The 12,774-nt window shown below is 48.9% G+C and overlaps 1 protein-coding gene across 3 annotated transcripts in view; it reads left to right on the top strand.

Annotated features, from left to right (window-relative positions):
* The window catches only part of LOC149367674 (uncharacterized), a 247,321-nt gene that overhangs the window by 200,854 nt on the left and 33,693 nt on the right, over positions 1-12,774 (top strand). For 2 of the 3 annotated variants that reach the window (XM_089556781.1, XM_089556773.1), the window contains 3 exons: positions 5,442-5,536; positions 7,061-7,124; positions 8,402-8,565. In XM_089556781.1, the coding sequence (XP_089412907.1) occupies positions 5,442-5,536; positions 7,061-7,124; positions 8,402-8,565 (323 nt within the window). The remainder of the gene's footprint in view (positions 1-5,441; positions 5,537-7,060; positions 7,125-8,401; positions 8,566-12,774) is intronic. The other variant, XR_016285090.1, reaches the window with a different exon arrangement.

The following is a 12,774-nucleotide window of genomic DNA, read 5'->3' on the forward strand; positions in this document are numbered from 1 at the left end:
GGCCTATCACATTACCAGGGAAGGCGATAGCTGCGTCAGCACGCCTTCTCTTGTCATGCCACAAAAAGAGAGGATATACCTGAGAAACTCTTAGCCACGTGTGGATTTGTGACTTCTTTCTCTGTTTCAATCCTGTGCGCGCATGCGCCACAGAACGGTACTTATGTACCTTCTGTCGAAGTAAATTTTCAGTTGATCTTTAGCGCTCGCCCTGTCTGTTTCTACCTCTTTTTCCCAGTCTATTGCACTAGTCTTTTTAATTCAATCATGGCGCACGTGTCGCCTCGTGCAGAAATTTCACTGGGCGCTTGAAACTGAACGACAGTGTTATTCAGAGACCGTGATCAAGTGAGCGCGCGTTGGCCTGCCTTTCACATGTCTGCACGAAAAAACGTTTTGCATTTATCTGTTGCCACTGACTACTAATCCCCTCTTTATCGCTTACCAAGACGACCCACTTCACTTATCCTCTGTGTGTATATGTCGCGTTCTCTCCTGCTCAAGATAGAAGAATCGTAGTTTGGTACGTGGTTACGGAAAAAACCACCAGAAAGGGACGCGTTCGCAGGAGCATTGAGTGGAGCCCGGCACCCAGTCTACTCCTTTTCTTGCGAACTCGCTCTTTCAGCAGCTTTTTTTGTGTAACTCTTCTGTTCGGCTTGCCAGTGTCTAGTTCACTGCTGTCTGCATGGATTCCACTTCTGGCCAGTATGTGTGCGCTGTTACTCACTGAAGACGCATGCCGACAGGCCTTGCTCCCGGATCTGCGGCAAGAAGAGAGCGGAAAAAAAGACTGCGAAAGCCAGTGCCAAGATGCGCCGAATTGGATGTGGAACTAAAGCACCTTCGATCACTCTGACTGGCGCACAAAGTCGCCTCTCGGCCTCAGAATTGCAAACCTCATTCAGAAGAGCTGAGGCAAAGCTGCACGGCAACCCTAGCATGCAACCCTGCACGGGAAAGCTAGCAAGCCCTCCGTTAGAACTATTTTTGTGAATTGCTTTTTCTTTCAATATTATTGTCACGTGCCTGGAGGGTGTGCGTGCCCTTCGAAGATATGCTTTCAAGTCTTGTGCTTCACAAGAGGCGATATTGAAGTCGCCGAAGAGTTCTCCGACCTCATTGCAAGTCTCCATCCGCAACGCTGACTTTGAGCGAAGTTTCTGGCTTTAGAGATTCGCTCATGCATCTCATCTTTTCCATTGAAAAGCTAGATGCCTCTCTTGGTAATTACAGACGCTCAGTGGTGTGGCGTATTTTCCCCTGCACTTTCGAGCCAATATTTCGACATTGAGGGGGGGTACAGTAGCCTAACGAATGGAACTGCAGCGGCCTGGTTCCAGTCTGTAAATCTGGAAAGGCTGCGTTTGACCACACATCATATCATACACTTGCGCTGGACCGGATGCGCCGGACAAGTCATGTAAAAAGTTGGAGTCCATGGTAGAGGGATGCCAGGCGGATGGTTTCTTCATACACAGAAAGTGGGTGGACAAAGGGGGGGGGGGGGGGGGGGAAGCCTCTGGGTGCTTGTCAACGTTTTGGCAAGACAAGGCCTCCTGTCGACATGTTGGAAAGCAACCTGTTCACTTTGTGTGGATCACGGAAAAGATGCCATTTAAACGCAAAAGTGCGCTACCTGAAGTGTTACTAAATATACCCCCTTCCTATATGACCAGGCTCCGATGTAGGCGCTTGTATGCCTACAATGCGCTTTGGCTTGTGACATCCGTGCAGAACCAAAAATACCCTGCATGCTAAAGCGTGGCTTTTTGTTCGTGGACGTCAAAGACGAACGACAACGTAATACCCACGGCCACTCTGGAAGCTGTGGGGTCTCGTGCTCCGCTGTATGCGCAGTCACTTGTCTAGTTCTTGAGGAGTCTGAGGATGCGCCAACCTCTTCTTCACGCAGAGCCCCTCGGGGAGGACTGATAAGCGCAGCCCTTTTAAACCTTGCTCTTGTGGGCCCGATCGTCATGTTGCCACAGTCGTACTGGTCTTCATTTACGCAGAGAATATATGTGTTTAGGGCGACAGCGTCTTCGTTGGATCTGGGCTTCACACTCACAGCCGAATCAATCTGTCTCAGGTCAAACTGCCACGACGAAGTGAGCTATCAAGCTATCGCTAAACTGCGCCGCAACTGCCGCCGTCGTCTCCGCGAATGCCGCAATTTTTCCTTGCTGACTGGTGAGCTGCTCAAGGAGTGGAAGCTGGCGAAAATTGTCCCCCGTTCTGTTATCTGGTAAGGAGCCAAGAAGCTACGCATCTTTTCGACCCATCGCGCTACTGAGTTGAGTAGGTAAGCTAATGGAATGCGTGATCGACTAACGCATCACATGGTTCCTCGAACGCCGAAGTTAATATCCCCAAGAGATCAACGGGTTTCACCAAAACACGTTTGCGATTGATGACGTCATCGCACTCATTTCACTATTTGAAGGGGACTTTTATGCTGGACACATCCTGACAGCGATGATCATCAAGGCCTTTTTCGACTCTGTTTATCGCCATGCGCATCCTTGGCCTCGGAGAGTGGCTACGCAAGTGGATTGAAAACTATTTAAAAGATGGGAAAGTTTTACAAACAGCTCAAATGGTCCAACGTTGTTTCACGCAGTGAAGAAGGGCGTACTTGTGCTCCTTTGCACGCTATCTATATCTAACAGTTGCGCGTCTACACAGACGGCTCAGTTTCTTCCACTAGCTGTGCGGGCCTATGGCCTTGCCGGCTAACATCTTATTGATCGAGGTAGACACCACTTCCCACAATTCCTCGAATGGTGCGAAATTCCACTGAGTTGATTAATTAGACCAGAAAATTAAGAAAGACAGTAGTTTTTCTATTACAAACAAGCCCTGCAAGGCCTCCAAGCTGCTCTACGCATCGTTCTGCATGATGAACTTCTATTTCTTGCCCCGCCGCGGTGGCGCGGTGGTGGTGAAAACTTTTAATTGCTGAAATAGAGTTTGGGAGCCACAGAGTGGCCCCGCTACATTGTAGTCGGCGTCCCTAGTCCGGGACACCGCATGACAATGCCCCGTCTCTCGCCCGTTTCACCACAGCCCTTTGGGACTCAAGCGAGGAGCAGTTGAGGAGGGCAGTCTCCCATGCCTCTCTGGAAGGGGTTGGGGAAGGGGGGAGGTGGGGATTTTGAGTACATGCCCACACCATGTGGAAGATATTAGAGGTTTCCCCACAGTGCGGGCATCGCCCATCCGTGTTAGGATGGTAATATTTTAAGATTGCAGGACAGAGTAGACTACCTGTCTGCAGGAGCCTTAAAGTTCGCTCCTCCGTCTTACTCAGCCCCTTTGCAGGGGCCGGGAAAAGGCGGAGGTTGTCGCTATAATGCGTTATTATTTCCCTGAATCGCAGCATCGGCTGGTTAGTTTCCGGTTACGCCGCTCGGCTGCTGACCCGAAAGACGCGGGTTCGATCCCGGCCGCGGCGGCTGAATTTCGATGAAGGCGAAATTCTACCGGCCCGTGTGCTGTGCGATGTCAGTGCACGTTAAAGAACCCCAGGTGGTCGAAATATCTGGAGCCCTTCACTACGGCGTCCCTCATAGCCTGAGTTGCTTTGAGACGTTAAACCCCAATAAACCAATAAACCATAATAAGGTACGTACTTGCAAGCAGAAGACAGGACACAACGAAGGAACACATGCGACGCGCACAGAACGCGACTCACAAAACATAAAACGGTCAATCAACAATATAAAAAAGTCGCGAAGCAAGGCAGAGTTATACTTGAGGGCAGATAGAAGTGCAAGGACGTACCTTATTATAAATGAAGTAACTGGCCAAAACAAAAGTAATAAATGATGAACTTGTTACGAAAATGTGAGAACATTACTCATGCGCAATCATCCACTAGCTCATCCAGGAGATGAGCCGCAAAGCATGATCAATGAGTGAGACAGGTCTTCTTAGGGGATTTAGTGGCCGCTAATACGGATCACGTCAGGGAAGTAACTAGAAGAATGAGAATGGAGTGGAGCGGATACGGCAGGTTCTCTCAGAACATGAATGGAAGTTTGCCAATATCACTCAAAAGAAAAGTATACAACAGCCGTGTCTAACCGGTACTTGCCTATTGGGAAGAAACGTGGAGGCTATCGAAAAGGGTTCATCTTAAGTTAAGGACAACGCATCGAGCTATGGGAGGTGTAATGTTAAGAGATCGGAAGTAGGCGTAGTGGGTGAGCGAACAAACGCTGGTTAATGACATCCTAATCGAAATCGAGAGGGAGAAATGGACTTGGGCAGGGCATGCAATGCGAATGCACGGTAGCCGCTGGTCCTTAAGGGTAACGGAGTAGATACCAAGACAAGGCAAGCGTAGCAGGGAGCGGCAGAGAGTTAGGCGGGCGGATGAGGTTAAGAAGTTTGCCTGGATACAGTGGCTGCAGCTGGCTAAGGAGAGGATTAATTGGAGCAACACTGAAGAGCCTTTTGCCCTTCAGTGGGTGCAGTCAGGCTGAGTATGATAATGATTATTAATCATAAAATGCTTCCGGGTTGACAGCAGCTTGGCAGGGAGCCGCCACACTCACGACACCCGCCGAAGGGGTCCTGATTGCCATCGCTATCATGCGGGTTGACGCAGCGGCACGCTTGTCATGTTTGCGCGGTAACTTGCACGTGCTGCAAGAAATCAGTTCCAGATTGACAGCGAACACCTCCGTTCTTTCAACCTTTCACTTTGGATCCGCCTTGTCTCCCACTGCCTCAAGCGAGTTCGCTTTGTCGCCTGCCCCTCTGGACTGCTTTCATGAACCGGTACTGATTCCCGATCGGCGGCGTGGCACCTCTGGATGTGATGAATCAACAGCGGCTTTGCGAATGCAATCTGATTAGCGCTGAAAGAGAAACATCGTACTAATCTCAGACCGACGGGATCATCGAGAAAACAAAATGCACGAGCTGTGGCCGTATCGATAGTCAGCCATGCAAGCTTGCCAAAAAATGCATCGGTTTCTGAGTGCGGCGTGCTTGCCCGACATGCCATTCTGCAGCGCACATCTTTTCGTTTCATTTTTTTTTGCTCCGTCTCTCTATTTTTCTTTTCATCGCCGTTTCCTTCTCCCCACTGCAGGGCAGCCGATATTCTAAGCTTTCCTCTCCCGCATCCTTCATCGAACTGTATAAGCGGAGCTCTGCAGCAGTTGAGAATTCTTGGGCAGTTCTGGATTATTTCCCATAAATTATACAAATAAACTACAGCAATGAATAAAAATCCTCGCAGGTTCTCACTGTCGTTTGGGCGTGCCTGCTTGAAGAGCGGGACATCGAGGCAGAAAGACAAACAGGAGGCACCACCTACCACGTTTGTCTCTCTACATCCGTGTCCAAACGTTCACGCTTGTCCGTTCACGCGAAGTCGCGCCGTCTACGACTCACGGTCGTGCTCATCCGTCTTTTCTGCCTTCCAGGCAGCTGCGGCAGTGGCTCCGGACACAGACAGGAAGATGCCATCCGCACCTTGGGATGCGTCGAAGCTTCCGTACAAACTCACATTTCTTCAGAGGTACGTCCGTTTCAGTTCCGGTCCAAAAAGCGTGCGTCAGTGGGAAAGTGCATGGGAAAAGCACACTAGCTTAAGCACAGCCTTGCGTTAGTCCAGCGTTTGTGGTTCTGCGGCTACAGCACTCTAATGCTGAGTTGCCGCACTGATGGTTCGGAGAGCGGTCGATGCAGTGACTCTGGAGGAGCCTTGTGTAAAGGTATCATAACTCGTCATAAAAGGACTTCCCATGGTAGAACAAATGTGGGCCCTCCGCGGCCACATCCCTAATGCTCATGCTAATGCTGAATTCTCGGCCCCGCTGCAGGAGCCAGATCAAACGGCCTAGTAAGAGGACTGCCAACGCCAACTTCTGTAGGATCATCATGACCTTTATAAAGGCAGCGGAGAACGCTGAGAAACACACCAAAGCATCAGATGAGAGACGACTTCGACAACAACCAAATGATTTATTGCTACACTCTTTGCAGCATACACATACATAGAATACAGAGTAAGCGCGAAAAGAAACAAAACAAAGTGTGGGATACATCATCTACGTTTTCACTCGTCGCTGATGAACGAAAGCCGCGCGGAGTTCAGCCACAGGCATATGAGAAACTCATGTCACTGTGCTTGCTAGTGTTGTTGGCCTAGTGAGCAAGATATCTTTAAATTTAGCCACTCAGAAACGCCTCACAATCTTCGCGCTCAGCCCAAACAAGAGCTATGTGGTTTCAGCGTGACTGGTTCCTTATGTCGCTTCCATGATATAGTGTAGTTGATCGCATATTCAGCGTGGTCCCGAAAGAGACTTCTGCCCTTTCATCCGGTTCTCCCTTGTCTTCTTCCGGCTCTCCGGTCTTCTTGTGTCCTCTCCTACTCTGCGCTATATTCGCTCGCTATGATCGTGCACCAGCAAGCCCGAAAAGCCACGCTTTTTAACCACAGTCTTGCTAGAATCATTTCGTTGGCGTATACAGCTTGACAATACACTGACGTGCGTGTCAGTGATCCATAGGCGACAGTACCCTCAGAGGAAACGCTTTTCCTTCATCATTGACTGGGGAAAAGATTGGCGCTCTTAGACATACCGGAATTCGGTTTGTTTCTGTGCTCTCTCTTTATTTCTGTATGTATATGCTGCCAAGCCCATCGCGATAAAGAATATGGTTCTTAGCGTACTCGTCCCATGTCTTGTCCCGATTCGTAGCTCTGTTGTCTGCCTTTGTAATGAAGATTACGCAAGCAGCTGGTGTCAGCCCTCCTCATTACAACACGTTTTGTTCTCAAATAAAGCCTGCGATTAAAACATCATTCCCGCAGCTTAAATGAGGCACAGGCGGGTTTTCGCTGAGGCTAAACTGAAGAGTTTGGGCTTTGCGCTTCTCACTCATGTGCCGTATTTTTTTTTATGAACGCCGCAGATAAGTTGTTGCAAATGGAAATGTTAACGCGTTAGTCTTTGGTATAGTCAGGAACTGAAACCGAAATGGACCGAAAAAAACCTTTTTATTTGAGGCGTATTAACATGAAAATTTCTTTCAGGCTCATATTGAAGTTTGTCATTCCGAAAGCACGGGGTGCGGTAGCTGCGCGGGAGACAGCCAAGGTGAGTCTCCTGCGGAGTAGAACATTTGCGTCGGAACAAATTGTCCTGAGGGATCGGATTAGCGTATGAATCCCAAGGTCCGGCAAACGTCACATGTTTGCAGGGCGCGCAAAAGTGCAGTTCGTTCCAGCTTCGTGCGTAACTGCTCATTCATACCCGAAAAACCTTCGAAATATTTTGTTTAAATTCCTCTTTCTTCTGGGAGCAACGAAAGCAGGATATTCTTTGCGGCCACACCTGTGGGGAACGAGCGGTATATTGGCCGCTGTGATTGACTGCACTGTGGCACAGGGCAGACTTCTCTCCGAAAAGTGCCAGCTTTGTCAAAGAATATGTCCGCCGAAATGCAGCTGTTGCAGCAGTTCTTGGCGGGCAAGCGCTCTGGAGGGACCAGAACGGGAGAAAATTGGCCTCATTAATATACCACCCCTTGCAAAAATTAAAATACACAAAGATTTGGTCCGTATATTTTTAGAAAGGCTGTACCTGCATTGAGAGGACATAGTAGTAGCGCTGAAAAACAGGGACAAGGGTAGACGAAGACAACACAGGCACTAGACATCAACTGACTTTATTCTCGAAAAGAATCACGAATTTATACGTGACAATCAGGAGCATAAAAAAATCAACAATCGAATCGCATCTGTGACGGCACTTGCCGATACAGGAACTTCAAATCTTTAGTACACAGCGCCTCTGTTGTCTTCGTCTACCCTTGCCCCTGTATTTTTAGCGCTACTACTATGTCCTCTCAATCCAAACACCAACTAGCCCAGCTTTCTGCCTTAAATGTACGTGCATAACACAAGGCATGAGCCAAGTCCACGTCAGCATATTTTCTAACGGCAGTCAGTTCAGTCACTACTCTCGGTCAGGTCTAAGAGTAAATACGGCCTTTATAACGATGTGCTCCCCTTAAATGTAGAACACCAAGGGCGCCTATGCTGTCCGTTTAGCCTGACCTTCGTGGGGCAACGTGCAGTCTTTGACAAAAGTAACGAGGCTGCATGGTTTGCTTCTAGCTCGTACAGTCGATGCCTTACGGCTTCCCTGAAGTTGAAACGGTCATTAAAGGTAAGGACTAGGGGTCTTCTTACTTTCGAACACCTTTTGATCTTTAGAAAAGCACAAGGGCTCCACTATACAAGCTAGAAGTAAACCATGAAGCCTGGTTACTTTTGACAAAGACTTACAAGGGCGCGAGTACTAGGAAGGGCAGCCGGACAGCCGTGTGTGGCTCTTCCTGAGCGGCCTGTCATTATACCTCCTGTGCGCAGTCTGCCGTGGTGCGTACCATCCACCAGTTGCGGCTCGTGTGCCAGCGCATGGCGCAGCGCATGGTGCGCGAAGGTCGGCTGCCGGACGCCGACCTCCTCTTCTTCCTCACCTTCGAGGAGATCGGCCTGCTGCTGAGCACCAGGGCGCCCGAGCTCGTCCTCAGGCGAGTGCCGCATTTGCGCGCCATTTTTGCATTATTATTGTCCTACGCCTGGCGGAGGAGGCTTACTCCAAGACCTTCTCTGCGGTCACGGCGCAGGAGGGTCGGCAAGGGGGAGACCCTCCCTCTGGCTAAGCCCCTGCCCCGAGGCCCATGTCGGTGTCGTCTCTCCCTCTCTCCTCCGCGTAACTCTATCAGTGCTTCTTCGAATTAAATTTAAAAAAAAAAACACGGGGCGGGGCCAGTTGGCGACGCACTGTTTGTGAGAAGCGATTGAGCGCTAGTTTTTAGAACGTCAGCTCTACCTGTCGCGTTTGGAGCCTCCGAGTTATGCTGATGGAACGGATAGAATCCAAGACGGCAGCTTCCACAGCAACGAAATTGTATTAGTGCGTCAAGCTCTAGTTCTTGCGTTTCGGATGTTAGCGTTATGCTTGAAAACGTAAATCGTAACCCAATAGTTGCCATGGTAACCAAGTGCTTACATAATGGAATAAAATAATAACAGTCGGCCCGGTGATACACGAGCACCATAGCTCGGAACTAAACTACGTACAGGGTTCGTCAAAAGTTCCCAGGCCACATGGTCCGCTTTTCATCGGTATATCCTGGCACTTAAGATTCCGATTGAGCTATCGAGGTTCTCAGATGGTAGAACGATCCTTCTTCTATTCTCTACAGATATTTTGAGCTTCGAGGCTATCTCAACAGCCCGACTATGCTTCTCAAAAGCAAACCCTGTGGCCTTGGAACTTTTGACGGACCCTGTACATCTGGTGTGTGTGTGTGTATATATATATATATATATATATATATATATATATATATATATATATATATATATATATATATTGTAAGGCTAAAGAAGATGCGTCTGATGGTTTTGCAAAGACGAAGACGAAGTGACAGTGCTCTCGAGAGTCTTTGGCCAGCGCTACGCTTGTGTGCCTTTCGCCGACCTGATCCCGGACTGCTGCCGTTGCCATTCCCGTCGCCCCAGTACCTCGTACTAAACCCCCCGTTACATTTGATTGTAAGGCTAAAGAAGATGCGTCTGATGGTTTTGCAAAGACGAAGACGAAGTGACAGTGCTCTCGAGAGTCTTTGGCCAGCGCTACGCTTGTGTGCCTTTCGAAGTTCGTTGTGGACGCAGTTCTCGCCTCAGGAACTGCGGCGCCTAGTTTTCCTCCTGGTTAGCGGTGGGGCGACGTCGCATAGGCGAGATAGACCGGCGTCGTGGAGAAGAGGGCCGGCGGCTGGAGAGGGTAGAACGGTCCGGCGAGAAAGTACGACTTTGCGGCGGCGCAGCTGGCACAGAGTACTGACTCGGTGGAGGCCAGTACCCAGGAGCTTGGGGAGGAATTTCCGCGTCCGGGCGACGACGGCGGCAATGCCGAGATACATGACCTGGGAGACCACAAAAGAAGCAAATCGGCCGATTGTCCGTTGTGCGCCAGTAATCGCTGACCCTTGGAGTAGGTCGACGGTAAGCCACTGGCCCTCGCAAATGCGCCGGAGGCGCATTATAGATTTGCGGCTGCGGTCTTGCGACGACATCGGCATACGTCACTGGAGCCGCGACAGGAGGCGGTCTTGCGACGGCTTCGGCATATGTGAGCGGAGCCGCCACAGGTTGTGGTCTGGCGACAACGTCAGCGTATGTCAGCGGAACCGTGACAGGTGTTGACGGATGGGCCGGTGGAAGAGCCTCAGCAATTTGTTCTTGAATTGTATGTCGGAGGGCTGGAGCCAGATATGATGGTTGGTCGTGAGCGCTCGGCAGAAAGGAAAGTTGACGTGCCACTTCTTCCCGCACGAAGTCTTTAATCTGCTGTAGCAGCGATGGGTCAGGAGCAGGCGTGAGCCCGGCAAGCGACTCAACCTGCTGTGGCCGCTGGCGTGTCAGCATCCTCTGCTTGCGCAACTGCTCAAAGCTTTGACACAGCGTGACAACTTCAGCAACGGTACGCAAGTCGCGCGCTAGAAGCATCTGAAAAGCGTCGTCATCGATGCCTTTCAAGATGTGTTGGATCTTGTCGGCTTCCGACATACGAGCGTTGACCCGCTTGCACAAGTCGACGACATCCTCAATGTAGCTAGTGAAGCTTTCACTAGCCTGCTGAGATCGTTCGCGCAATCGCTGTTCGGCTCGGAGTTGCCTGACAGCCGGCCGACCAAATACTTCGGAAAATTTAGTCTTAAAGGTGGACCAGGTTTGAATATCTGCCTCATGGTTGCGATACCAGAGGTTAGCCACACCGGCGAGGTAAAAGATGACGTTGTTTAGCTTCGTCACATCGTCCCATTTGTTGTATACGCTCACCCGCTCGTACGATGTGAGCCAATCTTCAACATCGTTCTCGTCGGTGCCGCTGAAAATGGTCGGGTCCCGTTGACGAAGGGAGCCGGCACAGATGACAGCCTGGCCCACTTGTACGGCCTGGTGTTGGACGTCCTCAGGCATCTTGCGCGTCGGGAGAGCACGACTACGGAGCTCCAGGGCCGATGTTTTTACCCCGGCACTTCCACCAAATGTAACGGGGGGTTTAGTACGAGGTACTGGGGCGACGGGAATGGCAACGGCAGCAGTCCGGGATCAGGTCGGCGAAAGGCACACAAGCGTAGCGCTGGCCAAAGACTCTCGAGAGCACTGTCACTTCGTCTTCGTCTTTGCAAAACCATCAGACGCAGACGAATATATATATATATATATATATATATATATATATATATATATATATATATATATATATATATATATATATATATATATATATATATGCGAGAGAAGCCACCAGCCACAGAAACCACGGGACACAGGGGATTTTTAATTAATTTATTTATTTTGTGGTGTTGATCAATTTAGAATATTACTTAATATGTTATCGCTTAAATCTAATTAGCTTTCAGCGATAACATATTCAGTAATATTCTAAATCCCTCTTATACCGTGGTTTCTGCGGCTGTTGGCTTCTGTCATATTTATAACGACCCCCTCATTTACCTTCCCTTGCTCGCTTGCTTATATATATATATATATATATATATATATATATATATATATATATATATATATATATATTCCCTGCCTGGCAGGCGTCAAATTCGGGCCACTCAGACCCGAAATTTGTGTAAAATTTATGGGCCAACCATTTACCGCACAATGTTCCGGATAGCGTCATACGATTCAGCATTTTGTGGAGCATAAACCTACTAGTCAACTTACAACCTATCTCGCGGTATGGATTTCAACTAGCGACCTATTGTAATCCCAAAAATCCACTTTAAAAATTGTCACATGAACATTGCGGCACAACCGTTTGTCGCACAGTGTTCGGGGTGGTGGCATACGATGTCTCGTTTTGTGCCGCATAACCTTACTAGTGAAGTTAGAATCTATCTAGCGGCAAGGATTCGAACCGGCGACCTATGTTATTTGTTTTAACGCTCACCATTCGATCGCTGCCTCAGCATCGGCAGCGATTGAATATCGATATGATCGATATGACAGGACCGCCGTTGCCTGCAAGTAAGTTTACTGAAATGCACAATCATTCCATTGGTTTAAAACGAAGGCAGTCAGCGCATGCACATTTAAGGCTGTAGCAACAAAACAATGCACTTATCGAAAGTAGACACCACCTATCACCTATTTTCTACTGAGCTTACTTCACAAGCTTGCAAGGATATTGAACTGGCATGGCCTCTTCATTTCCCAACAAGTTACCGTCGTTTTCCTGTGTGTGTATGGCGACGCATTTCAATTGAAGTACCTTCATATGGTCCTGGAACTTTCAAGAAGCCTGCTTATCTCCTGTCCGGATACCTGTCATCCACATTTTGGTTGTAGCCTTAATCTTTTCCTGGATCACCTTTCGGGCATCGTTCTTTCGTTCTCTGTACTCATCCCATTTCTCTTGAATTTTGGCCAAGGGTCTATTTTTCTTGTTTTACTTTCCGGTATGCTCTGCAAGCGGCTTGGCGGCTTCATATTGGAGCTCTAGTAGCCGCGTTCCAGCAACATTTGTGTCCTTTTTTACCCCTCCTCTGGTTTTTTTCAACTGCCAAATCTATCTCTCTCTAAATTATTTTTAGGACTTCATCATAAGTCCATTATCTACTGGAGACAACTCTTTACATGTCTCTACTGCTGGTGATATGGTCATCAAATGACGGTCATGTACCGAATTCCGTGTTGCATGTAATGATTTC

The sequence above is a fragment of the Amblyomma mixtum genome, chromosome 1, assembly GCF_055824585.1.
Source record: "Amblyomma mixtum isolate Tamu chromosome 1, ASM5582458v1, whole genome shotgun sequence".
NCBI classification, from domain to species: Eukaryota; Metazoa; Arthropoda; class Arachnida; order Ixodida; family Ixodidae; genus Amblyomma; species Amblyomma mixtum.